Here is a 27,574-nt window from a genome sequence, read left to right on the forward strand (position 1 = left end):
GCGTGGCGTCTTGTTGGACGTGACTAAAGCGGGCCTGGATTGGACGGCTGGTTGGCGGCTGTGGGAGGAAAACAGCTTGGCAAGATGGCGGACAGGACGGTCGTGGACATTACCAAATTGAAGGTACAAGCGAGTTGAAGAGCGCCTGAGGTTTAGACAGGGGAAGCATCCGCCGCTCTTCGTCTTCCCTTCTCTTTTTTTTTGCGGAGTTATTGCCCAGGATACGTTGTGGGAGGGGGTGATGGCGGCGGCGGCCAATTCTCCACCCTCTTCCCACCCCCCCCCTCCCCCCCCCACCCCCCTCCCCCCCCCACCCCCTCCCCCCCCACCCCCTCCCCCCCCCCACCCCCTCCCCCCCCACCCCCCCCCACCCCCTCCCCCCCCCACCCCCTCCCCCCCCACCCCCTCCCCCCTCCTCCCCCCCCCTCCCCCCCCCACCCCCCTCCCCCCCCCTCCCCCCCCCCTCCCCCCCTCCCCCCCCTCCCCCCCCCACCCCCCTCCCCCCCCACCTCCTCCCCCCCCCCCCACCCCCCCGCTCCTCCCTTGGTCATCAAGGTGCCTCGATGAAGGGCTCAAGCCCGAATTGTTGGTTTCTGTGTCTTTATCTTTGCTCTATAAAGTACACAGTTTGATCTGCTGAGCTTCTCCAGCCTTGTGTTTTTACTTCATCCACAGTGACTGCCAGACTTGCATGTTTTACTTCATCCAGTGATATGAGTTTATCCCACTGTAGCAACTGGGAAATTTAAGTAAATCTGTAATAAGTAGTTAGTGTCGATGATAATTACAAAGTGACCAAATTGTCTTGGAAAATCCATTAATGCCCAACTGAAAAGGAAATCTTCCTTGCTCAGTCTGGGTTATATGTGACTCCAGGTTTCAGTAATCTGATTAAACTCATAAATAGCGTTTCTTTTTTAAAAAAAAAATCGGGGGAGGATGAAATTAACAATCAAATTATTGATTGATCTTCCCAGTGTGTTGTCCTGGGTGCCCTGTTGTAAATGGGGCATTGAAGTTTTCAGTACATTTTGCTCGGATGATTATTTTTTAAAGAAAATTTGAGGATGGATTTGAATGTTATTTTGATCAGAGCAAAGTATTAAGAGGAACATAATGTAAAAGTCTTTTTTAATTATAAAAGTCTGTAAGGTGATGAGTTGCTGATGGCAGTGGTGGTGGTGATGACTGGTGAATGAGAAAAATTAAACACAAAGTAGTTGATAAGCTTGTCCAACAAAGAAGTCTGTTTTAGTGTTGCATTTTTTCAAGGATTATGGGGTAACAGGATCAATGTAATCCTCCATAGTTCTAATCTGTGTTTTCATGTTGCTTTAGTTGACTGAACTGAGACAAGAATGTGCTTCAAGAGGGCTAGAATACTAAAGGAAACAAGCAGGATCTCATCCAGAGACTGCAGGCTTTCCTGGAAGAACATGGTAAAATCCTAATTGCTATTTAATTTAACATGTTACAAAGATTATTTAAAATCAATAATATAATTTATGATGGAGTGTGAATTCTTACTCATTAACCAAAGGGGGGCTCGGTTTGTGTAGCAGTTAGCACAATGCCTTTACAGTGCCAGCGATCGGGACCGGACCTGGGTTTGAATCCCATGCTGTCTGTAAGGAGTTTGTACGTTCTCTCCCCATGGTCTGCACGTGTTTTCTCTGGGTGCTCTGGTTTTCCTCCCAGCCTTCAAAATGTACTGGGGTTGTAGGTTAATGGGGTATAAATTGGGCGGCATGGACTCATGGGCCGAAATGGCCCTGTTACCGTACTGTATGTCTAAATATTGAACTTGCAGCCAAAAAAATGGTGATCCTTATGTTTGCTGAAATGTTATTTTAGATTCATTCAAAATCAAAACTTTTTGTGATCAGTCACTAATCAATCTGAACCCTTCCATATATTATATATTATATACACACATATACCTATATGTATCTATATATACCTATACACACACATACACATACAGACACCAATTTATGATAAAGTATTTTTTTAATGTGACCCTGTATCCAGTTAACCTTCCCATAATATTCTTGAATCAATTCAGTGATGAAACCAGTTGGTGTTGCATTAAATGTGTAGAGGAAGTCCTTTATTAGTGGAGCAAAGAAGGACCACTGCAACAAGCAAAAAGACATATTTAGGAATTTTGAGTCCTAGTTGAAGAGTCAAACAGCCTGACTTGTCCACACTGACCAGAATGTCCCTCCTGTCTGTGTTTAAGCCCATATGATTCTGAACATAGCCTATTCATGGCATCTGTCCCAATGTTTCTTTAGTGTTGCAATAGTACCTGCCTCAACTGCATCCTCTGGCAGCTTGTTCCACACAGCTACTCGGTGAGTGCAGCGGCTAACCCCATGCTATTCCAGTGCCAGCAATCTTGTTTTGAAATCCCGTGCTGTCTGTAAGGAGTTTTGTACATTCTCCCTGTGTGCACGGGTTTTCCTCTGGGTGCTCTGGTTTCCTCTCATATTCCAAAGACACGTGGTTTTCCTGTGCTGTATCTCAAAATTAGATTTTCTTTAAGTTAACAAAGTCAAAAATTTTGTCAGTTGTTTTAAGAGGCAGTCAGATTCTTTGACAAGGCCAGCTGATCCCCATTTTCTATTTGTGTTGTGCTAGTCTCTGCACTGTATGTTGTTGACAAATTTTGGAGATGATCGCAGCTCTTGCAGCTTGTGTCCCCTGTTGAAAATGATTGTTCTAGAAAGGGTAGGTTGGAAGAGGGTGCTTACCATCTCTTCAGTCTTTATATTAACCCTAATTTAAACCATAGTGGGCTCCATGAGAATTTCTACTGTTCTTTTCATAGTATTTATGTTTAATTTGTGTGAAGTTCATAATGTGTGTAAAAGAAAGATGTTAAAGTTCTCTTGCACTTGAATACGGATGCCTGAGACTCCATTTTAAAAACTATAGTCTTATTTTGTGTTCACATGTGCACTTGCAGTTCTTTCACAGAAGATTGTATTCAGCAAGATTTTCCTTTTGAATGCATTAAATTGCAATGTGGTTTAATATAAAATAATTACCCTCAGTGTAGGATAAGCTCACCAGTTCAGACTGTGTCCATCAAGAGGAGGGAAAAGTTAGCATTTTGAGCGCTGTTTGCCCTTTTACTGATGGATTTAGAGTCGAAAACTGGTCTTATTCGTGAGTGGCACTTGTGTGCCTGTGCCAGGATCAGGCTTGCCTATGTTATTCCTTTTTGGTTGAATAGTTTTGAAACAGTGGAACATGATCAATGATTTAAGAAAGGTAGGCATGTCAGCAGAACTTGTTACTGATTTTTTAAAAAAAACAGATCTGTTCATAAAATCTTTATTGCCTTCTGTAAACACTGGCCTATGCTACATGTTATTGAAATGATTGCAATATATGAGCTTAATATCATCACTTAAAGCAGATACAGCATGTAAAGGGGGGTGGGGTTGGAGATATTTTCATGTGAACCTTGTATGTGGCCCATTCACCCTTTTTATAGGGAAAGCTCCATATAATCGTACTGCTCCTTCCCTTAAAGTGCAGATTAACATGATGCTATTACAGCGCAAAAGACCTGGGTTCGAATCCCGCGCTGTCTGTAAGGAGTTTGTACGTTCTCCCTGTGTCCACGTGGGTTTTTCCTGGTGCTCCAGTTTCCACTGTTTCAAAAATGTACCAGGGGTGGTAGGTCAATTGGGTGTAATTGGGTGGCATGGGCTTGTGGGCCGGAGGGGGGACCGTTACCATGCTGGTCTTTCTAAATTATTAAATAAAATTAAAAATTATTATTAAAATCATATTATTAAATTGATTATAGAACATAGAAATCTACAGTATAGTACAGTATAGGGCCTTCGACCCCACAGTGTTGTTCAGATCTAATAACCTACATCTAACCACTAACAAGAGTTTCTCTACTGCATAACCCTCCACTTTTCTCAGTCCCCTATACCTATCTAATGGTCTCTTAAAATATCCTATTGTACCTGCCTCCACCATAGTTGCCAGCTTTATAAAGAACTTTATAAAGCCAGGCCTCCAATAGAATGACTGAATGTGTTGTTAATTAACTGCTTAAGTCTAGTTCTTTTGTAGGATCCAACTAGTATCAGTCCAGTATCAATTTGCTTTTTCTATTGCAGTTGAGGAAGAAGTGAATGAGGAAGGATGTTCTGGCTGAAGATGCAGAGGTAGATAATAAACTTTATTGTTACTTTTGATGCTGATGTCCTCAAAATTCTCATTTGTCGCGTGAGCATGTGATAGTTCACTTCTGGGGTTCTGCTATGACTCAGTTCACTGATAATTCTGGGATTATGGAAGAGTGTAAAATTAATATATCTGTAGTCATGGTACATTGGGTCTATTTAATTTTCTTCTGCCTATCTATCTAGAAACTGATTTTTTGTCCTGCCACTGTTCACAGAGAGCAGTCAAAATATTGGGAGTTCTGTAGATGGGAGTGTGATGTCTCTGTGTCTCATGCTAGCCATTGGAAGCCAGTGCTTTGTTGAAATTTGTATGCAAACCTGGGTTTCCTCAAATGCCCCAAGAGTTTGGTATTTTAACTGCAAAGTATAAATGCTTTATTCTTGAAAATAGTCATTTTTTAAATTTTGCACACAGGAAGAGGAGCAAGAAAGTTGAGCCAGAAGTTGAAGGTCAAACTGTAGCTGTCAAGAACCAGAAGAGTAAATATTAATATCCTGTTTTGCTGTGCAACTTGCCATGTACAGAGAATTGCAATGATGCCAACTGATCATCCAAATGTTCTAACTTTTGTTGCACTTTCCTGGGAAACATTCGACCTCATAATTTGGCCTGGCCAGTGTTCATTGATGGCTTTGGCTAATGAGTGCCCTTTGCAAATGTACTGAAGCGAGTTGTGTTTTTAAAAAAAAAAATTAAACACCTTCCTTTGTGCTGCACAGCATGCAATTGGAAGATGAATTGTTCATAAAAATTATCAATGCAAGTTAGGAATAATCTTGTAGACTTTGGTACTGATGAATATTTGATGTTTCAGGTTGTGTTGTAAATATTAATCTGTCAAAATTGCTTTGACTGCAGTCGATCTTATTTTGGTCTCCCTAAGATTGCTATCTTAAACTTGGGGAATGAGGGGAACTGTACTACATACCTTGTCATCAACATTGGTCCTTACACGTTAATTAAAGATCACTAGTGACATCTTGCTTCATTTCTTGTCTCACTCGTACTATGTGAACCATTGTGCAAGTGTTTTCTTAAGCAGCGTGGAATCCAGTATGGATTTCAAACTGGCCTCTTTTTGAATGTGAATCATTGTCTCATTCCCATATCCATTATATTGATGAATGACGTTTCTAGACCTGGTGCAAGAACTTTTTTCAATTGTAATCTATCATTTATTTTCCTCATTTTAAAAACTTTCTTAATTTGGGAGTGGTGGGGAGAAGGGTTGCTATTTAAGATGAACATTAGATTTCCTTTTCTACATTCATTCTAAAAGTATTTCTTTTTCAGAACTGTAGCAAAGAAGTTGGTTAAATAATGGCACCAATGACGGAGAGTGAGGTGAGTAATCAAGGGGCTTTTGCACATATCCCTGACTGCATTTACTTGTGCTCATTATCCTTGTGTCTATTGTAACAAAGTTATGCCGACATCTGCCTCTAAAACATTATTCTAATGATCTATTTTGTAAATTGTTTGACCCTTTTAGACATTGGCTTGTTATGACATTCAGGACTTTTCATGTCCTTGTACTTTTGTACTTGGTAAACAATTAAATGTATAATCCAGTCGTGTAACTAATCTTGGTATTCTCTTATTATTTGAACTTTTCACTCTTTACCTCTAATAACTGAGAATCCTGGTATAATTCCCGCCACTTGCTGCCACTGTGCTCGTGTAAATGTAATTTGCCCATTATACATGATGACTGGTAAAACTTGTACAGTATATGGATTATGTTTGTGATGCAATCATTTGTTACATTGCTGCTATGTCACACCAGAGAAGTAAACACTAAGGACCCTTCAAATCTTTTGCATACCTATATCATGCCCGTTCCACACCAGCGTTCTTTATGTGGTACCTGTCCTGATGGAATTATTTTTGTTTGCTTTGATCTGAATTTTGAATGCAGAAGTATGGTTATTGATTGTACAATATATAAAAGAACTGAAGAATATCTGATAAGGGGGCATAACTCTGGTCACCAGCAGTTTAATGGCAATGTTGAGCTCTGGACAGGAGCAGCAAATTGTACAAGTGTTGACAAGACACCTGCAGCAGATAAAAGGAGTACTAAACTCAGGACTGTTGCTATGGTAGCTGATACAACAGTGCTAACCTCTGGACAATGCAATGAGATAAAAGTGGCAGTCTGGATATTGGCTGCAGATAAAATGGCCAAATTCTGGACACGAGCTGCAGATTATAACAGTGCTAAATTCTATGCACTGGGAGAGTTGAGCTCTGGGCAGTGATGGCAGATTGTTAAGCACTGAACTCCACAATAGTAGAAGAGTACGGCATCATTAAATTCTGAACAATGGTAGCAGATAAATGCATTACATTACTTGCGTTTTAATAACAGCACTAAATTCTGGTCACAGACCAGAGACTATTGCACCTGAGCGCAAGGTAGTCCCAGTCCTATTAAAGTCTGGGCAATGGTGGCAGATTATAACAGCGCTAAACTGGCAATGGCGGCAAGCTATAACAGCGCTTTGCAGCGGCGGCAGATTGAAATGGCGCTAACGCTGTGTTGTGGCATAGAATGTAACCGTCCTATACATTGTGCAGTGGCGGCATTTTATATCACCACTGAATTGGGCAGTATCGTGGCAGTAGTAAATGGACAATGCGCAAATGTAAAATAATGCCAAATTTCATATGGGGCAAGTGACTACTGTATAACAGCGCAAACACTATAGTTGTGCTATGGACATGTGCAACATTCGAGTCATTGGTATCGAATTATAATGACATTAAAATTATATTTAACCACTTTTCTCCCTGTGGCACATTGCCTGATTTGAGGTTTTGGCTTCTCTCAATGAACTGTTTAAACTCAATTGCAAAGAAATGTTAAGAATTGTGTGCGTTTGTTTTGTCAACTTCCTGTGTGCTAACTTCCATTGAGTGTGGGAGATATTCAAACAAGAAGTCATGGATTGAGATTGAAGGGGGAGAACTTTAGGGGAAAACATGAGGGGGGATTTCTTCACTCAGAGGGTGGTGGGAGTGTGGAATGAGCTTCAGGCTGAAGTGGTAGATGCAGGTTCGATTTTAATATTTAAGGAAAAGTTGGATAGGTACATGGACGAAAGAAGTATGGAGGGTTATGGAGTGGGTGCAGGTCAATAGGACTGGGTTGAGAGAAGGTGTTTGGCATGGACTAGAAGGGACCGATCTGGTCTGTTTCTGTGCTGTAATTGTTACATGGTTTAACTTGCAGGTAAGTGAATGAAATTGTTTTCACCCAAAGTAAATGCAGTATTTAAAATGTCATAAACTAAGAGGCAAGTGACTGAGCTTTGGTGAATATAAATTGCTGCTTGTAAATATGGATATTTTGAAAAGGCGATTCCAGGTTTCTATCGGTACATCCTCTTTGGATGCCTTCCCTCAAGCTTTTTTTTTTAAATACTGGAGTCCTGAAGTGATGTTGGCGTGGTTAATATTGAATACTCTTAGGTGCAGTAGTTCTGTAAGTAGTTGGAATATATTGAATTTAATCCTGTGCTGGATATCTTAACTGTGCCACTGTTTAAACTCGATTGTGCCCTTGTGATCTGGAAATGGGAAGAAGAGCAACAATGGGAATTATGATTTGACCTAATCCTGCACTTCTGACTCTTGAAATTTGTACCTGAATCATTTGGGTTTACAAGTTTTTAGGATTATTCCCCCACAATTTTTAATTTTTCTCTCAAAAACATTGTTACTTCATTGTTTTTCTTCTCTGCATATAGAGGTTAAAGAAAAGAGCAGAGCGCTTCAACGTACCTGGGACAGCTGAGAGTAAAAAAGCTGCTCGTGCTGCACGGTAACTATTGCCCGAAATCGAGATTTGCAAATGACATTCCAACCTTGAGTCTCTGAATATGGATCTTGTCTGGGGGGCAAAAAAAACCTCAAGTATACTCGAGTTGTGGCCATTTGTAAACAATATGAATATCACTGAGTAAAGGTGATGTTTGGGAACAATTATAAAGAAATTCCATCGTATGGCCAAATCAATCATTGTTGAGCAGCACTAGTAAAATTGCCTTCTATCTTATTTCCCTGTTCAGTTAAATAACCAGTTAAATGCTGGCTTGGTGTCTGCTGTAGTCGTCATCACCAATGCGCCATTCCACAGCTTAGCGCTGCAAATTTTGCACAGCGGCAGCAAGGTTAGCACAACGCTGTTACGGTGCCAGCGTTGGGGACCAGGGTTTGAATCCCAGCGTTGTCTGTGAGGAGTTTGTACATTTTCCCTGTGTCTGCGTGGGTTTTTCCCAGGGGATCCAGTTTCCTCCTCCCTTCAAACGTACCCGGTTTGTAGGTCAATTGGGTGGCACGGGCTCGTGGGCCGAAAGGGCCTGTTACTGTGCTGTATGTCTAAATTTAAATTTAAACTTAATTGCAGTAAATAAAAGTGTAAATTAATATGTTATTTGGGTAATATGCCATTTTTTAAAAAAATTGTTAGGGCCTAGGAATTGTATTTAAAAACAGGAAATAATACTTGGACAACATTTAAGTACATGATTGGTGTAGAAAATGAATTGGCATTGGCAGAGTGTAAAGTCTTTTTCCCTCACTTTTGTTTAAAATTATTCCTAATATTCATTGTACCTTTTTTTGCTTGTATATTTTAAACAGGATATTTTCCACTTTTGATTGAGGTACTTTTATCCTGTCTTTGTTTCATCTGATTTCCAGTCCAGTGGTCAGATTGACTTGCATGCTGCCTAGTATTCCTAGAAACACGCAAGGTTTGGTGAAAACTGAATTGGTTTTTAACCAAGGTGGGGGGGGGGGGGGGGGGAAAGGAAGGTAAAGGGAGAAAAACTGTAAAGGGGAAAATGAAAGCTGCTTTCCAAATGTGAGTATCATTTACAAGTCTCTTGACTTGTAATGCTCTAATAATTAAATTCTTAACCAACTAAAATTTGAAGACTGTCCTGATGGTGAAGGAGTTGAGCTTCTGAGCTATCTATGCATTTGGTTTTCATCCAAGACTGTACAATTTCAGAAATTTAGATGAAGAACTTTGGTTACCTGGTTAGATTGGAAGGTTGAGGTTTTTAATGTAATTTTTTAAATTTAGAGATACAAGCATGACCGCATGCTTCCCAATTACACCCATGTGATCAATTATCCTACAAGCACACTAACCCGTGTTGCAGGTTTCAGGGAGAGGTGGTGCTTTGATTTCAGCGGAGATGTGATCAAAGTGTTCAAGACGATTCAGATAGGGCAAATGTAATACGAGTGAACTCGTTAGTGGATGGTTCAAGGACCAGGTGCATAGATTTAAACTTTGTGGGGGGGGGGGGGGGGTGGGGGAGTACCTGCACAATGGCAACTCGCCACCCATTGATGTGGTAGAATGTGGTCTATTAAAAAGGAAGCAGATAAGGGGTGAAGCAGACTTGTTGACAGAGCTTTGGGTAAAGATTAGGGAATATGATTAATGGAATTGCTTCACGTGAAGGTGGCATGAACGATTGCCTCTTGTGTGCTCCTGATTCAATCATTTTTTTAAAGAAATTCTCCGTATTTGTATGAAATATCTTCCAGCAGATGGCAGCATTGATGCAGTAACTAGCAGTTTTCTAAGCCCAGCATGAGAGTGAGACTGAGTGAGCGCTTACTACCATACAAGTGCAATGTACAGATGCAACGAAATTCTTGCTGCAACTCATTGAGTGCACCAAATGCAGTAATAGAAAATTAAATTGCCCAAATGCAAGACAGGCAGAGAGGTAAAGGTTAGATAATATTCACAATTACAGTTAGTGCAATAAATAAAAGGAAGTGACACTTCCGTAGTGCAGATAAGGTAGTTTATGGTTGGGGTAGTACGGGCAAGTTCAAGAGCTTGACAGTTATTTGGTAAAAACTGTCCTTGGACCTGGAGGTGCTGAATCTCAGGCTTTTGTACCTTCTGCCCAAAGGGAGCACTGAGGGGAAGTTGTGACCAGGGTAATGGAGTCCTTTATGGTATTAGCTGCCTTCTTGAGACAGCACCTCACTCGGCAATGAATGGGAGGTCAGAGCTTGCTTTGGACCTGGTTATGTTTGTCACTTGGATTACACCTTTTATATCATTCATAATTGAAAAAAAAAATTAGACCTACAGCATGGTAACAGGTCCTTTTGGACCATGAGCCGTGCTGCCCAATTTACACCCAATTGACCTACACCCCTGCTATGTTTCAATCTAAATCTAACCATTTTGTTTATTATTTCTACCACAGGTTTGGGCTACCTATTGCAACAAAAGGTAAGAATAAAATCATATGTTCTCAGTATTGAGGATGTGCTTTAATGTAAAACTTGGCTGAGAAAGAAAAATTAGAGCAGCAATATCATGTACAGCCCTTCCCTAAACATGGTAAAGTTGGAGGGTGTGTTTAAAAGTAAAAACACACCAAAGTGCTGGAGGAACTCAACCAATCTTGCAGTGTCCATAGGAGATAAAGTTATATTGCTGACGTTTCAGACTTGAGCCCTTCAAGGTGTAAGCAAAAAACAGAAAAGGTCAGAATAGAGACAGAGCTAGATGGTGAGGAATCCAGACCAACAAAAGGTGTTAATTGGATATGAAAAAAGACAGAGGTGAGAATTGATTGTGTGAAAGGAGACTGAGCTGGGGGAAAGGCGACTGGAGAAAAGGGGGGGGGGGGTGTGAACGGAAGCTGGAGAAATCGATGTAAGTGCCATCTAATTGGAGGGTGCCCAGATGGAAGATGAGGTGTTGTTCCTCCAATTTGCAGGTAGTGATTCTGTGAATCTGGACAAGTGGAAGGTGGATGATAATGGTAGAGGGAAAACCAGTAATGAGTAGTATATATATTTTTTCTGCCAGAAGAAAGGTGTGAGGGAGTGCAATAGAGGTTTACCAGAATGAGATGATGGATGTCTTGAATAAAGGGATATTAAACAGATTAGGATATATAAACCAAGTACAAACAATTGTATAGTCTAAAAGAATGAGAGGATTTTTTAAAAATTGAAATATGCAAAATTTTATTGAAATATACAAAATTCTTATGGGACTTGACAGAGAAAATGTTGAATTGATATCCCCTCTCTGATCGGGGGGGGTTACGATCTCAAAATAAGGAGTTACCGGTCAGTAGTCATTCAGAACAGAGTTGTGAAATAAACTTCTTTACCCAGAAGGTAGGAATTCTGCACTTGAGACTGTGTGGACTCAGTTGTGAGAATGAGAGCTTTTTTGATATTGGGGGAATTGAACAATAGGTGTAGGCGATGTTCAAGTAAAAAAAATCAAAAATGGGAGAGCAGACACAAAGGTTGAATGGCTGAATCATGCAATTATTTCTGACTTGTATTAATTCCATTGTTTTTGCACTTCCTGTGGTAAGTTTTTAATCTGCTTAACAAAGAATCCTATTTCTGCTAATTATATGATGTTTGCCGATCCATGAAAGTTGATCAGTAGATTTGTCCATCCACAAATTTGTTCTTGTGCCTCTTGTCAAAGACAGTATTCAATGACATTTTAGTCCCTGGAGGCATTTCTCTTGCTGTGGCAATTCCAAATTGCCTTGTTATATTCCATATGATTTCCAGCTGTACTGTACTCTAGTGTCAGTACTGTGGAAGCATATTGAATACCTGACCATACAATAATATAGTCAATACTCAAGGATATCTTTACTGTTCTCATACTTCAAACTGTTGACTAGCTTACTGGATAAATAATGTTCTTTCTATTTCAGGCACTTCTGGGAATATCAAAGCTGTGGTAAGTTTATGAATCTAGTTTGGCCCAAATCAAGTTCTCATCTCTGCTGTATATGACTTGATCAGAATTTTTTGTAGTTAAGGTATTTTCCCTCCAAACAAGGCTGTGTGACAGTGAGGAAAGGGAACAAGCAGGCAGTGCAGGGTACTCCTGTGGCTGTTTCCCTCAATAGCACATATACTGTTGAGAGGATGACCTACCAGGGATAAACTACAGTGGTCAGGTCTCTGGCACAAAGTCTGGCCCTGTGGCTAAGAAAGAGAAGAGGCGGGCTGTGGTGATAGGAGATTAAATAGTGAGGGGAGCAGGTAAGAGGTTCTGCGGAAGAGATTGAGAATCCCAGATAATATGTTGCCTCCCAGGTGCTAGAGTCCAGGATATCTCAAAAGGGAGGGTGAGCAGCCAGATGAAGTGGTCCATGTAGGGACCAATGACATGGGTAAGAAAGGTGATGAGGTCTTGCAAAGAAAATTCAGGGAGTTGGGTGTGAAGTTGAAGCAGCAAGGTCATGTAACCGAAACAGATTAAAGAGGAGGGGTTGCTTGCAAATAAAGGTGGATAAATCTTCAGGGCCTGACAAGGCATTCCCTTGGACCTTGAGGGGGGCAAGTGCAGAAATTACAGGGGCCTTGGCAGATGGATTTAAAATGCCCTTAGTCACGGGTAAGGTGCCAGAAGACTGGAGGGTAGCTGATATTCCATTGTTTAAAGAAAGCACCAAAAATAACCCGGGAAATTTTAGACTGGTGAGCCTGACATCAGCAGTAGATAAGTTATTGGAAGGTATTCCAAGAGATCGGATATACAAGCATTTCGATAGTCAGGGACTGATTAGGGATAGTCAACATGGCTTTGTGGCTGGTAGGTCGTGTTTAACCAATCTTCTAAAGTTTTTCGAGAAGGTTACCAGGAAAGTTGATGAAGGAAAGGCTGTGGATGTTGTCTACATAGACTTTAGTAAGGCCTTTGACAAGGTCCCACATGGGAGGTTAGTCAGGAAGATTCAGTTGCTTGGTATTCATGATGAGATGGTAAAGTGAATTCAACATTGGCTTTATAGGAGAATTTAAAGAGTGGTAGTGGGGATCGGTGCTGGGATCATTATTGCTTGTCGTCTATATCAATAATCTGGATAAAAATGTGATAAATTGGACCAGCAAGTTTGCAGATGACACAAAGATTGGAGGTGTAGTGGACAGCAAGGAAGGCTTTGCAGAGGGATCGAGACCCGCTGGAAAAATGGGTTGAAAAATGGCAAAGTTTGAGGTGTTGCATTTTGGAAGGACAAACCAAGGTGGGGCACTGAGGAATGTGGTAGAACAGGGATTATATTATTATGTACTGATTGCTGTGTATTGTAATCTTTCTAATTATGTATCCTTATTCTCTCCGTCCATTGTTTATTGTATATTAAAATCAATAAAAATATTGAAAAAGAAGAAAGAAAGAACAGAGGGATATGGGAATACAGATACACAATTCCTTGAAAGTGGTGTTTCAGGTAGATATAGTCAGAGATTTTGGCAGATTGGCCTTCATAAATCACAAAGTATTGAGTATAGGAGTTGGGATGTTATGGTAAAGTTGTACAAGACACTGGTGAGGCCACGTTTGGAGTATTGTGTGCAGTTCTGGTCACCTAACTACAGGAAGGATATCAATAAGATAGAAAGAGTGCAGAGAAAATTTACTAGGATATTGCCTGTACTTCAGGAACTGAGTTACAGGGAAAGGTTAAACAGGTTAGGACTTTATTCCCTGGAATGTAGAAGAATGAGGGGAGATTTGATAGAGGTACTGGTATTTAAATTATGATGAATATAGTTCAGTGGTTCTCAACTTTTTTTTTCCACTCACCTACCCACAGAGCACTGAGGGTAGGTGAGATACAAACCAGAGGAAATGGGTTAAGGGTGAAAGGGGAAAAGTTTAGGGGTGCATTGGGAGTGTGGAATGAGCTGCCAGCTGAAGTGGTGAATGCGGGCTCAATTTTAACATGGAAGAAAAATTTGGCCAGGTACATGGATGGGAGGGGTATGGATTGTGTTCCGGTCAGTGGGACAAATCAAAATAATTATTGGAGACTGACTAGAAGGGCCAAAGGGTCTGTGTTCTGTGCTGTAATGTTCTATGGAATCAAGTATGGTCATGAGTGAAGTACTTTTAGTTCTAAAATTACTTGACTGTGCTGCAGAGGGTTGTCCAAATGTTCTTCCATTTGGAATAACATACAACCTGTGGTCTAGAGGTAGAATTAGTCATGTGCAAGAGTTCTCTCACCTGAATTTTCCCTCAGTATATGAATTGTGTACATTCATACTGTACAATATATTTAGAAATTTGTCTGGAATGGTTCCTATTTTTTTATTTTCAAATCTTTCCTTGGACTACCTTGAAAAATTTTCAGCCTACAGTTCCCTTGGCTTGGTGTCAAACTTTTTATTTCTACATTTACAATGTTATAATAAGATCATGTACATTTAAAGCACTGCACAAATATTTTTGTCCATCACCTGTTATAAGTTTATTTATTATAACTTATTTTTACCACACAAGTTATCATATGAGCATCACATTTTTTTTGTTTGATATGACTGTGCTATTTATTAACCCTGCTGTGAAAATACTTTGTCATGGGTAATGAAAACAAATGGTATTATCCTGGCCATGTTGTGAGTACTATTTGGTTTTTGACTGTCATGTATCAAATTAAATGTTCTGAAAATAACACTAATTTTTCAGATCAGTGCAGAAAAATTGAGAGAGAGGGCTGAAAGATTTGGTATGAATGTATCATCACTCTCAAAAAAGGTAGGCACCTTAACAATTCTATTCCTTTAAGAATCTAATGGGAGAATAAACTTGCTCTATTGTACTTGGGGGATAAAACTGAATGTGTTGCTCCCTTCGGTTTTTAATAATTAGAGGCATATTGAGTCGACATTTTCAATACAATTCTTTGATTGGAATGTTTCATTAACCTTGTTACAGCAATATTTATATATTAGCTTCTGGTGAACAAGAGCAAGAGTAATACTTCACAAAGTGACAGTCAATAAATTTCAGGCATTTTATTTGGAAAGTATTGTAGTATTACTCATTGAGGTGATGGATGATGTCAACTTGATTGACATTATCCAGGAGGAAATGGAAAGATTGAAAACCACTCATCTATTCTTTGGCAGACTGGTTTTTTTTTTAAACCAGCTTCTTCTGTGGAGACACAAGAGATTGTAGATGCTGGAATCTGGAGCAAGAGAACAAACTGAACAAACCCAGTTTGTGAAGCATCCAATGAAGGAAATGGGCAGTTGACATTTTGAGTCCTGAAGAAGGGTTTTCATCTGATGCGTTGATTGTCCATTTCTCTCTATGAATGCCACCGATTTGCTGAGTTCCACCAGCAGTTGTTGTTGTTGGTTTTTTTTTTTTTGCAACAGTTCTACTCTTCCTTGAGGTAGAGAAAATGTTATAGTTGGTCATTGACATGGTATCCTTTGAGAGAAAATATACATGGAGCAAATTGTGACCTTTTGTAGGAGGGAATGTTTTGATTAACAAAATAAGAAACTTTACTAATTTTGGTGTTTGAAGTTTTGTACACACTTAAAGCTGGGCTCCTTGCAGCATATTGTGAGATACTGACCTTGATGCTGAAGCCACAATTCTCCTCTGCATTAAATATCCAGTTTGCCCTTTATTTGAAACTGCATAAATTTTGGCCATCATCCCAGTTTGTTTTTGCAGTAAATGTAAAGTTTTATCATGCAGTACACTTCAATGGGCTCTGTCTGCACCTGGACTTTTGCTGTCTTGAGGCTTTGTTGGGTGCTGCCTGTGTAATCTACTTAAGGCAACCATTACAGTATATTCATTCTATCCATCCCGAGTTCTTGAGCTTTTCATCAAGCCATGCTAGTTGGCACACTGGATGTGGACAGCAGTATTTTAAATTTAGGCATATAGTACGGTAACAGGCCATTTCAACCCACGGGTCCGTGCTGCCCAATTTACACCCCATTAACCTACACCCCGGGTACTTGTCTTTGGACGGTGGGAGGAAACCCACGCAGACATGGGGAGAATATACCAACTCCTTACAGACGGGACTCGAACCTTGGTCCGGTCCTGATTGCTGGTGTTGTAAAGGCGTTGCACCAACCATACCGCCCAAATGAACACAACTGGTAGCTACAAAAATTGTAGCCCAGGAAGTTGTCATTGGTCACTTGCTGTGCAAAGAGGCTTCCGATAGATGCGTGTGCCATCTTTTTGACAACAATCAGCTTTGCCCCGCTCCATAGCAGAATGATAACAACGTACAATTAAAACTGTTGAGCTGAGGTTCACAATATCTAAATCTATGAACAAAACATGACCCTCAAAACTAGCCACTAGCATCTGTGTGGATTTGTAAAGTCCTGCCATTTCAAATATTCTTGAATAATTTAAAAGAAAAAGACTTCTTGTGGAAATTTTCTCTTAATTTATTTCTCAAAGCCTTTCTGCAATACTTCAAGTTGTAAGCATATATAAAAATAGTTGTGTAGTTGTAGAAGTGACCAGTAAACTGCCAATATTAAAATATGTATTCTGCATCCAATGTGCATTCTCCAAAAATAATTCAAGTATTTGTGTTTTTTTTTTCCCCCTCTGTTCAAGAAGCTTTTAAAATATATTTTTCATTCAATTGCTTTGCTTCTGTTTTTGCCCTGTAAATTGAATCCAGGATGCACAGAAAATATCATTTGGAACTAGTATGGTGAGAGTGTGGAACAAGCTGCCAGTGGAGGAAGTGGATGCCGGTTTGATTTGACATTTGGGAGAAGATAGGATAGGTATATGAATTGGAGGGCTATGGTCTGGGTGCAGGATTGTGAAACTATGCAGAATAAATAATTTGGAATGGACTAGATGGGTCAAAGGGTCCTATTTTTATTGATTTGGTAGAGAGAAATATTACATGCTATCTATTGTCTATATGTTAGTTACATCATTTTTATATAATGCAATACAGATTATGATTTAAAAGTGATTTATACATTGTCTTGGACACAATGCTCAAATAAAATGGAAATTCCCTGATTAAAAACCACTTCGTATTCTAATATTACGGCATACTCATTGTTGGTTATCTCAACTCTTCTCCATAAAAGAAAAGAAAAAGTAGGACCCCCCCCCCCACCCCCATTCTAATCCTACCCCTCCCACTAAACACGGTCACCAGCAAATAATATCTAAAGCATCGAGTCCCGGCTCCCGGACATCAGACAGGAAACCCCCAGAGCAACCATGCCTATGTATTCAAATTATAATAGTCCATAAATGGGCCCCATATCTTGTCAAATTCAATCATGGTCTCTTAAATATTCTATCTGATTTTCTCCAAACTCAAGCAAGACGTAACATCCTATACCCATTGCATATGAGTTGGTGCTCTGCTGTCTTTCCATTTCATCAAAATTGCTCGTTTGGCTATCAATGAAGTAAAGACTACTATTCTTTTTTGAATTAAGGTCAAGGAAATATTCTCCTCTAGTGAATAACCAAACAAAGCAATTAAAAGGCTCATTTCCAATTTAATCCTAAGAATCTCTGATTAAAATTTGGAAAAATTGTTCACAAAATTCTTTCAGTTTTGGACATTCCCAAAACACATTAAGCAGGTCTCAGAGATGTTAAATTTAACACATAGTGGATCAACATCAGAATAAAAATGAGATAGTTTAATTTGGACATGTGAATTCTATGTACCACTTTAAATTGTAATAAGCAATGTTGTACACAGAATGAAGTATATTATTAATCAGGTCAAGCATGTAATCCCAGTCTGTCTGGAATTGATATATTCAAATCTTGTTCTCATTCTTTCTTAATTCCCCTCTCTGAACATATTCTTAGATCTATCAAATTATCAAAAATAATTGCTATCAATCCACCATGAAAAAATTTTAAATCAAAAAGTAAATCAAGGATATTGGTTTTGGGAATCTGAGGAAAATTAGAAAGTTTAGACTGAACAAAATTTGTAGGTATCTTTAAAAAAAAAAAATGCCTGTTAGGAAGGTTGAATTTAGCTGTTAGTTGTTCAAATGAAGCAAAATTACCTTCTAAGACAAGAAGGGGAGAATGACAGAAGGTAACTAGGAGTGGCTCCGCAAAGGTTTCACATTGTATGGTCGTTATTTGGATGATGAAATTGATGGCTTTGTGGCCAGGTTTGCAGACGATACAAAGATAGATAGAGGGTTGGGTACCATTGAGGAAGAAGGGAGTCTGCAGAGGGACTTGGACAGGTTAGGAGAATGAGCAAAGAAGTGGGAGATGAAATACAGCGCGGGGCAGCGTACGGTTGCGCACTTTGGTTGAAGGAATGAAGTAGACTGTTTTCTAAATGGGAAGAGAATTCAGAAAGCAGCTTTGTTGAAGGGCGAAGCAGACTCTACTCCTATGTTTTATCTTAAGGTGAAAAGGGACCACGAGGATCAGTATTGGTGTGCAGCATATCTTGGAGTCAAATTTGATGTGATTTCATGGTGAACACAGTTAGGAAGTGAAGATGTGCAAGCAGCCAAAGAAGTGATAATCTCGCCTCCGCAATACCAAGTTCAAGAAAATTGCTGTTATCCAGTGGCAACAAAAATCAGCCAGCAATATGACAAATCTGAGTACTCTAGAGGGGCTCTGCCTGAAAATGCAACCTGTAGATCAAGGCAATGCTGAAAATGCTATTGAGGAAAAGTTGTTTTGCTCGCCGAGTTCTAGCTTAATGTGTTCCTTTTAAAAAGCAAGGTATCGAGTACAAGAATAAGGAAGTCACGTTGCAACTGTATGAAACTTCGATTAGGCTGCACTTGGAATACTGTGTGCAGTTCTGGACAATCCAATACAGGAAAGTTGTGAAGGCTTTGGAATGGGTACAGATTGAGATTTATCGGGATGTTGCCTGGAGAAGCAGTTCCTCCTCATCTCCATTCATAATCTACTCACCTGAATCTTGCGGCTCCGTCCCGTAGTTATAGTCTAGCCTGCCTGTAGAAACAACCTCCCTGCTTCTATCTGATCTGTTCCTTTCAAAATTTTATATTTTTATAAAATTATAAGAAGATACAAATAGGGTAGACTGTCAAATTTTTTTCCCAGGGTAACTGTCACATGTGAGAGGTTGTGTGATAAAGGTGGGGGATGGGTATGTGCGGGGCAAGGTTTTTTTGCAGAGTGGTGGATTCCTAAAACAGGCGCGAGGGGTAGGGCTGGAAGTAGGTATTATAGTCCTGTTGAAGCAACTTCTAGAAGACAGTTTCACCCAAGAGGCGTGCAACTGTCTGACATTTTGGAGAGGGAAGGGGAATAGGTAGTCAGCACAGAGCTCACCCGTGGCTTTTCCCCACAACAATAAGTATACTGTTGGGGGGAGCATTCTCCCGGGGACGAGTCATAATGGTCAGGTCTCTGGCACAGAGTCTGACACTTTGGCTCAGAGGGAGGCGGGAAGAAGAGGAGAGCTATGGTGGTTGGGATTCAATAGTTAGGGGAACAGAGGTTCTGTGCACAAGATCAAGACTCTCGGATGGTATGTTGCCTCCAAAGTGCCAGGGACTAATATCCTGGTGGGAAGGTTTGCTAGAGCTGTTGGGAAGGGTTTAAACTAGTTGGCCAGGGGATGGGAACCAGAATAAGAGGGCAGAAGGTCCACAAATAGCTAACCTGTGTAGAGAGACTGTGAGGAAGGAGAGGCAGACAATAGGGCAAAATTACAAGCATTAAGGATTTAACAGGATACTTTGGAAAGAAAATTGAGAAGGGTGATGAATTTTGCACTGATGGTCTTGCATTTAAATACCTGCAGTATAAGGAACAAGGTTAATGATCTAGTGGCACAGCTTGAAGTTGGCTTGTCGTGGCTGAAAAATGATCACAGCTGGAAACTAAATATTCGTGTATCGGAAGGTCAGAAAGGAAGGCCGAGGGGGTGGGGTGGTTCTGCTGGTTAAAAATGGAATTTAATCTTTGAGAGAGGAGACATTGGTTTGAAAGATATAGAATCCCTGTGGGTCAAATTAAGAAACTAAGGGTAAAAAGACCCTGATGGGAGTTGTATACAGTAGCCAGGATGTGGCATGTAATCTACAGAGGGAGATGGAGAAGGCTTGCAAAAGGGCAATGGATCATTAGTCATGGGGGATTTCAATATGCAGGTTAATTGGGAAAACCAGTTTGGTGCTGGATCCCAAAAGAAGGAACTTATTGAATGCCTTTAGGATGGCTTTTTAGAACAGCCTGTGGCTGAGCCGACCAGGGAAATGGAAATTCTGGATTGAGTATTGTGTCATGAACCAGTGTTGAAAAGGGAGCTGAAGGTAAGAATATGATAGAAGTCACCCTGCAGTTTGAGAGGGAGTGTCTAAAATCAGATGTGTCAGTATACCAGTGGAATATTGGGGAGTACAGACGTATGAGAAAGGAACTGGCCAAAGCTGATTGGAAAGGCCCACTAGCAGGGAGGATGGCAGAGCAGCAATAGCTGGAGTTTCTGCGAGAAATAAGGAAGGTGTCTGTTCCGAAAATAAATGTTTCAATGGAAAGATCACTCAACTGTGGCTGACAAGAGAAGTTGAAGCAAAAGCAAAAGAAAGAGCATTGAAGGAAGTAAACATTAGTGGGAAGGTAAAGGACTGGGATGCTTTTAAAAGTTTACACAAGGCCACAAAGAAGGTCATTGGGAAGGGAAAGATGAGCTTTGAAAGGAAGCGAGCAAATAATATCAAAAAGGATATTAAAAGAGACAAAAGATGTTGGACTGATAGAAAATGACATGAGAAATTGTACTGGGAGACAAGGAGTGGTAGAGGAACTGAATGAATATTTTGCATCAATCTTCACTATGGAAGATATTAACAGTAGATGTAACTTTCATGGGTGTCAGGGAAGAGGGATGAGTGGAGTCATGATCACCACAGAGAAGATGCTTGGGAATCTGAAAGGACTCGGTAGATAAGTCTCTGGAACCAGATGGAATGCACCCTTGGGTTTGGAAAGAAGTATCTATAGAGATTGTGGAGGCATTAGTGATGACCTTTCAAGAATCAATAGATTCTGGAAGTCTGGAAAATTGAAAAGTTCACTCTGCTATTTAAAAAAGGGAGGGAGAAAGGAAATTACAGACCCATTAGCCTAACATCGGTGGTAGTGAAGTTGTTGGAGTCGATTGTCAAGGATGAGGTTACGGATTACCCGGAGGTGCATAACACGATAGGCCCAAGTCAGCATGGCTTCCTTAGGGAAACTCTTGCCTGACAAATCCACTGCAATTTTTTTGAGGAAACCACAAGTAATCTAGTCAAAGGAGATGCAGTGGATGTTGTATATTTGATTTTCAAAAGGCCTTTGACAAGGTTCCACACATGAGGCTGCCTCACGATTAAGAACCCATGGAATTGCAGGAAAGATACTAATGTGGGTGGACCATTGACTGGTGGACAGGAAACAGAGTGGGTATAAAGGGATCCTATTCTGGTTGGCTACCAGTGGTGTTCCACAGGGGTCGGTGTTAAGATTATATATTTATGATTTGGATTGCGGAATAAATGGCTTTGAAGGAAATTTGCATTTGACACAAAGTTCGGTGGCGGGGTAGGTAGTAATGAGGAAATGATAAGGCTTCAGAGAGACTTAGATGAGGAGAATGGTCAAAGAAGTATGGCAGATGTTGTAAAGTGTCCGGTCACGCATTTTGATAGAAGAATAAATGGGCCGACTATTATTTGGATGGGGACAAAATTTGGGCATGAGAGTCCTCATGCAAGATCTCCTAAAGGTTAACCTCCAGTTTTAATCAGTGGTGAAGAAGGCAAATGCAATGTTGGTGTTCGTATCTAGAGGAATAGCTTTTAAAAGCAATGATGTAATGTTGAGGCTTATAAAGCACTGGTGAGGCCTCACTTGGAGTACGGGGTATAGTTGAGGGCTCCTTATTTAAGAAAGGATGTGCTGGAAAGAGCTCTTTTTAATTTTTTTAATTTTTAAAATATTTAAAAAAATGTTATTCTCTGTATTCCACAGTTTACATTTATTATCTGTTTACAGTTTATTTATTTACATGTTTATGCTGTGTACAGTTTTTTGGACTACCAATTAGTAGTAATTCTGCCTGGCCCACAGGAAAAAAGAATCTCAGGATTGTATGTGATGTCATGTATGTACTCTGACAATAAATCTGACCTCTTGAGTTCAGAAAAGATTTACAAGAATGATTCTTGGAATGAAGGGATTAGCAGATGAGGAACATTTGACGGCTCTTGGACTGGACTCCTTGGAGTTCAGAAGCTTTTTGAATGTTAAAAGGCCTGGACAGAGTTGATGTAGAAAGGTTGTTTCCCATGGTAGGGGTATCCAGGACAAGAGGGCACAACTACAGGATCCAAGGAGGCCCATTTAATACAGATATGGAGGAATTTCTTTTGCCAGAGAGTGGTGAACCTCTGGAATTTGTTGTTACGGGCGGCTGTGCAGGCCATGCAGTTGAGTGTATTTAAGGCAGGGATTGATCGGTATCTGAATAGTCAGGGTATCAAAGGTTATGGGGAGAAGGCAGGGGAGTGGGGCTGATTGGGGAAATGGATCAGCTCAAGATGGAATGGCGGGGCAGACTCGGCAGGCCGAATGGCCTACTTCTGCTCCGATGTCTAATGGTCCTATATGGATCATGTGCAGTCAGAAGGGATTTATTTTAATCTGGCATCTTACTTGGTGCAGATATTGTGGGTTGAAGGGCCTGTTTTTGTGCTGTACTGTTTGATGAACACATTCTAATCCAGCAAGTTAACCTATCACTTTGTAGCTGTTGCTTGCTGTGATCAACACTAAATCATTTGTCATCAGTCAGACCCCTGTGTTGTTCTTTCAGGTTCCTTCATAACCTGTATAGCTGCAGCAAGTAAGAATTTCACAGCATTCATGCATTGTATATATGTGGATGACAACAAACTCACTGCTATTCTGCGCTCCAGGCCCTTTAAAGGACAGGAGCCCATTTTATCCCAGCAGATTGTCCTGTTTAATGGTGTATTTAACATCACCATTTGAAGCTGCTTCATATTGCCCAGATGAGTGAGTGCCAAATGGTGAGACCTGAGAGGTTGAGAATTTCTAGGATGGTTGATGCTGGAAAAGATGCATATTCAGCATAAACTAGAATATTTAGAGTCTTGAAGGCCAGTAATTCTGATCCCTGTATCCAGTTCTGTTTTCTGTTTTTGCCTCTTTGAGACATGACTCTCCTTTACACAAGTTCTTGATGCAGTTATATTATCTGTCAAAACAATGCTCAGCTTAACCAAAAATTTGCTTTAACCCTTTGCTGTCCGGTAAGCACAGCAAGCGTTGTAACTTGTCCAACGCAACAGCCCCAGGTAGCTTTTTTGACCTATTCATTTAAATAAGTGGTTTTCAAATTTTTCTTTCCACTCACATACCACCTTAAGTATTCCCTATGCCATCGGTGCTCTGTGATTAGTAAAGGATTGCTTAAGGTGGGATGTGGGTGGGAAGAAACAGTTTGAAAATAACATTTAAATTTTGTAGTGTTTTTTGGCTGCAGGACAATTCCAGCTCTCTCACATTTTGCCTCAGTGTCAATTCTTTGGGTACCACTATGTACCCTGCACTATGTAGTGGGGGCCAGTTGAGCAGAATATTGCTGCCTTGATCAATTTTTGGTCACTTTTTTTAAACTACATGTTGGCTTCTCTCCTAGACTGAAGACGATGAGAAGATGAAAAAGCGGAAGGAGCGATTTGGAATTGTGACCAGTTCAGGAGGAGGTGGAGATGATGTTGAGGTAATCAAGCTAGTACAATTATTCAAGACTTTGAAAACCCCAGTAGCTCTGACCTTTTTACATATGTTCATAATCAGTTACATGAATATGCTCTTTTCCCCCCTCTTGCTCCTGTGCCCTCCCTCCCTTATCCACCTATTACCTCCTACCCTGTAGGACTATGTTCCTCCCCCTACCGCGCCCCCCACCCCCACCATTTTGTTCAGGCACCTCCTACACTTTGCTCATACCGTGACGAAGGGCTTGAGTCCGAAACGTTGGTTCTGTATCTTTGCTACCTAAAGGACACTGACCTGCTGAGTTTCTCCCGCATTGGGTTTTTATGTAAATAACTTTTGATTGTTTTAATACTTGGGAATTTATGAAGTGTTTAAAGAAGATAATTATGGTTGTTGCGAAACATGAAAGTTTGCAGATGCTGTAATTGCAGTGAAAGCACAGAAACGCTGGAGGAACTCAGCTGGTCTCACAACACCCACAGATATATAACCTGGCCTGAACCCCTCTCCAGACGCTGTGATTGTAACAGACAGTCCTGATTTAATGATTTTCAAATTCAAGATGGATAGACTTTTGCTGGTCCATGTTTGAGATAAAAGATTAGCTGTCGGTGAATGGTGGAACTAGCTCAAGAAGTTTCAATGGGCTCCTTCCATTCTCATGTTCTTCATACTAATTGGATTTAATAATTTCCTTATGGTTAAGGATCCATAAGGTATGCTATTTAAATAAAGCTTCTGCATTCTGTGCACAATGAATCCAATCAGGAACAGAATGACATTGCAGTTGTTAAAAAATTTTTAGAGTCATTTATATAATAAGATTATATTTTTTCCCCAGGCAAAGAAGAGGAAAAGAGCAGAACGTTTTGGGATTGTCTGATTAAAACCTTGCTTTTTATTAAAAAAAAACAAGAATATTTTAAATGTGTTATCGAGTAGATTTTTAGGATACTTTTTAAACTGAAAATGTGTTTTATTTCCCTATTGTTCATCAGTTTGCAGTAATGGTGTTTGCAAGGTGTTACTTAATCGTTTACAACTGCTAGATTATACAATTGTTTCAAGGAATAAGATGCTGCAGTGGCACGGGCTGCAGCCTGGAGGTCATCTTAGTGGAACTTTGTGCAGGTACTGTACAACTGAATGGTCTTTGTTCATTAAAGAGGTTGTGCTTTTGTTTTAAAACATTGCTGAAGAAAAATTAATTTGTAAGTGCAAGTGCATGTGAATTTTGATGTGATACTATTGCCTCGCCAATTTTTTTAAACACTTGCATGAAATAAAACTTTGGACAGAGTGGGGGAAAGGAGGTGGTGGTGGATAAGACTGATGTGGAACTGCCAGAGACATGATGCAAGCTGTTCTAGAAGTTAAGGCTACTTAATGATGCAGCATACCACCTATTCCCCCACCCAGTGCTGAACATTAAAAATGAATTCAACAAATACAAATGCTCACACATGGTGGTTAATATTTTCTGATGATTATTTGAATGTTAGCATCAGGATGAAATGGTCTTGGAGGTACGGGTGACCATCTATAAGCATCAGCTGCCATCCATCTGATCACTTCCTAATTTGCACTGCATACTGACATGATTTGGTCATTACTCATTCCTTGTTCAGCCGAAAGCTGGTGAAAACGTGATGACCAGGGTCCCTCAGTTTGAAGACAAAGTGGAGTAAGATTGTACACTGCTGGCTATGTTTTTACAGAAATACCTGAAGTAATTGAGACTCCAAACTTGTGTGTGCAGTCAAGAAACGGGGATGATTTGTGTCTCTTGCCCCTTTGCTTCATTGTGGCTTCATTTTGATCCCGATAACGGCAACCAGCATAAAGTACATTTTTTCAATTTTTAATGGTGGGACTTCTTTTAAATGTTTCATTGAATTTTGTTCACTAAAGGGCTAATGGTAGCTTACCTAGTCCATAGATAATGGATAGAAAATTCTACTGGGTGTTATCCAGTGTGCCATGAACTGATGCAAAATAACCTGCTATAAACCCAGTTGTATAGTATTTTTTGAAATTTGGGTGGCCCAAAGCACTTTGGTCTGCAAGCGCGTAACCATCCCTTTTATAAAGCAAAGAAAAACAGGACATTCCATTCTTTTGTTTCTTTCCACCTCTGCCTTCTCACCGGGCTTGATTTACTGAGACAAATATTTGAGCATTGACTGGTGGTATGTGATTATAAACCTGGTGACTTGCTTCGTACACACTGGCAGCTAGTGTAATGTAATATAATGTAAAACTTGTCTAAGCATCATTTCACATCTAACTACTTTATACATTGCATTTTTCCTGTTGGATGTATCCACAAATGAATTGTTTGGATTGTAATTGGTTTGAATCCTCTTTCCTCATTTTAAAAAAAAAACCCTCCATCCAATCCCCAATAAAGTTGACTTTTCAAGTTGCTGGACTACATTTTCTACAACTACATGGTACCAATGGTCTTTTGTCTTTTTTTTAATGTCTGCTTTGTATTTAATTTCTAATACAAGTTCACCAGGAAGGCATTTCATTCTCTAGCCGATGATAAGCTGCGGTCTACCTGCAGTTGTCTAGGGCCTTGGTGAGGTCACGCCTCGAGAATTGTGGGCAGTTTTGGCCTCCTGATCTGAGGGCGGACGTTCCCCTAATTGACGTGGCGCACCGAAGGTTCACCAGACTGGTTCCTAGAATGGCAGGACTGACAGATGAAGGGAGACTGGATAGGTTTAAATTTAAAATTAAAATGTAGACATACAGGACAGTAACAGGCCCTTTTGGCCCACGAGTCTGCCACCCAATTGATCTAAATCCCCAGTATGTTTTTGAAGGTGGGAAGAAACTGGAGCCACCGGAGGAAATGCATGGAGAGAAAGTCTAAACTTCTTGCCGGATTTGAACCCTGGTCACTGGTGCAACAGCATTGCGCTAACCATTTAAGATTGTGCTCACAGGGATTTTTGAAGAATGGGAGGGGATCTGATTGTGACCTACCAAGTTCTGGCAGGACTGAACCGGTCAAATGCAGGAAGAATGTTCTTTGAAAGTTGCAACTCTGGTGGATAGGTTTGGGAGAAGGCATTTCACATGCTAGCCTTCATTGAGTGGGGCATGTATAGAGTACAAAAGGAGACCCAATTCACCTATACAAGGTGTTGACGAGACCACATCGAGAGTAGTATATGCAGTTCTGACTGCCAGTTGGAGGAAGGACATCAATAAATTGGAAGGGGTACAGAGGAGATTCACCAGGATATTGGAGGGCTGGAGTGGTTGGACTGGCTGAGTCTTTATTCCCTTGAGTGTAGGAGGATGAGGGGTGATCTTATAGAGGCTCATAAAATTGAGGCCCTGGTTAAGTGAAGGCTCAGCCTTTTTCCCAGAGTAGATGATCACAGAACTCTGCATGCGTTTAAGGTGGGGGGGTGGGGAAGGGAAGATTTAACAGGGACTTGAGGGCAATTTTTCCCTCAGGGTGGTCCGTATCTGGAATGAGCTGCCAGAGGGAATTATAGAAGTGGGTTCAGTATCAACATTCAAAAGCCATTTGCACAGAGGTCTTCACCCATCAAAGGAGAAAAGGAAAGCCATTTAAATCTGAGATGAGAAATGTTTTCATCCAGAGTTGTGAACTTGTGTAATTCCCTACAATAGAAAGTTGTTGAGGCAGTTTGTTCAATATATTCCAAAGGGATATGGCCCTATTGGCTACAGGAATCCAGGACTATGGAGTCCAAGCAGGAACAGCTTAGT

At 40.4% G+C, this 27,574-nt stretch overlaps 1 protein-coding gene across 1 annotated transcript; it reads left to right on the plus strand.

Moving 5' to 3' along the window:
- The first annotated feature begins 69 nt into the window (after nucleotides 1-69).
- Nucleotides 70-26,267, plus strand: sarnp (SAP domain containing ribonucleoprotein). Its single transcript, XM_069906378.1, is given in 15 exon segments — nucleotides 70-123; nucleotides 1,339-1,380; nucleotides 1,382-1,439; nucleotides 4,149-4,171; nucleotides 4,173-4,196; nucleotides 4,637-4,682; nucleotides 4,685-4,697; nucleotides 5,512-5,534; nucleotides 5,537-5,562; nucleotides 7,971-8,044; nucleotides 10,467-10,492; nucleotides 11,958-11,983; nucleotides 14,726-14,794; nucleotides 23,739-23,822; nucleotides 24,663-26,267. Coding segments are annotated over 15 exon segments (615 nt in total). The 5' UTR covers nucleotides 70-84; the 3' UTR covers nucleotides 24,705-26,267.
- Nucleotides 26,268-27,574: the final 1,307 nt, after the last annotated feature.

This window comes from Narcine bancroftii, chromosome 12 (assembly GCF_036971445.1).
Source record: "Narcine bancroftii isolate sNarBan1 chromosome 12, sNarBan1.hap1, whole genome shotgun sequence".
Taxonomy (NCBI): Eukaryota; Metazoa; Chordata; class Chondrichthyes; order Torpediniformes; family Narcinidae; genus Narcine; species Narcine bancroftii.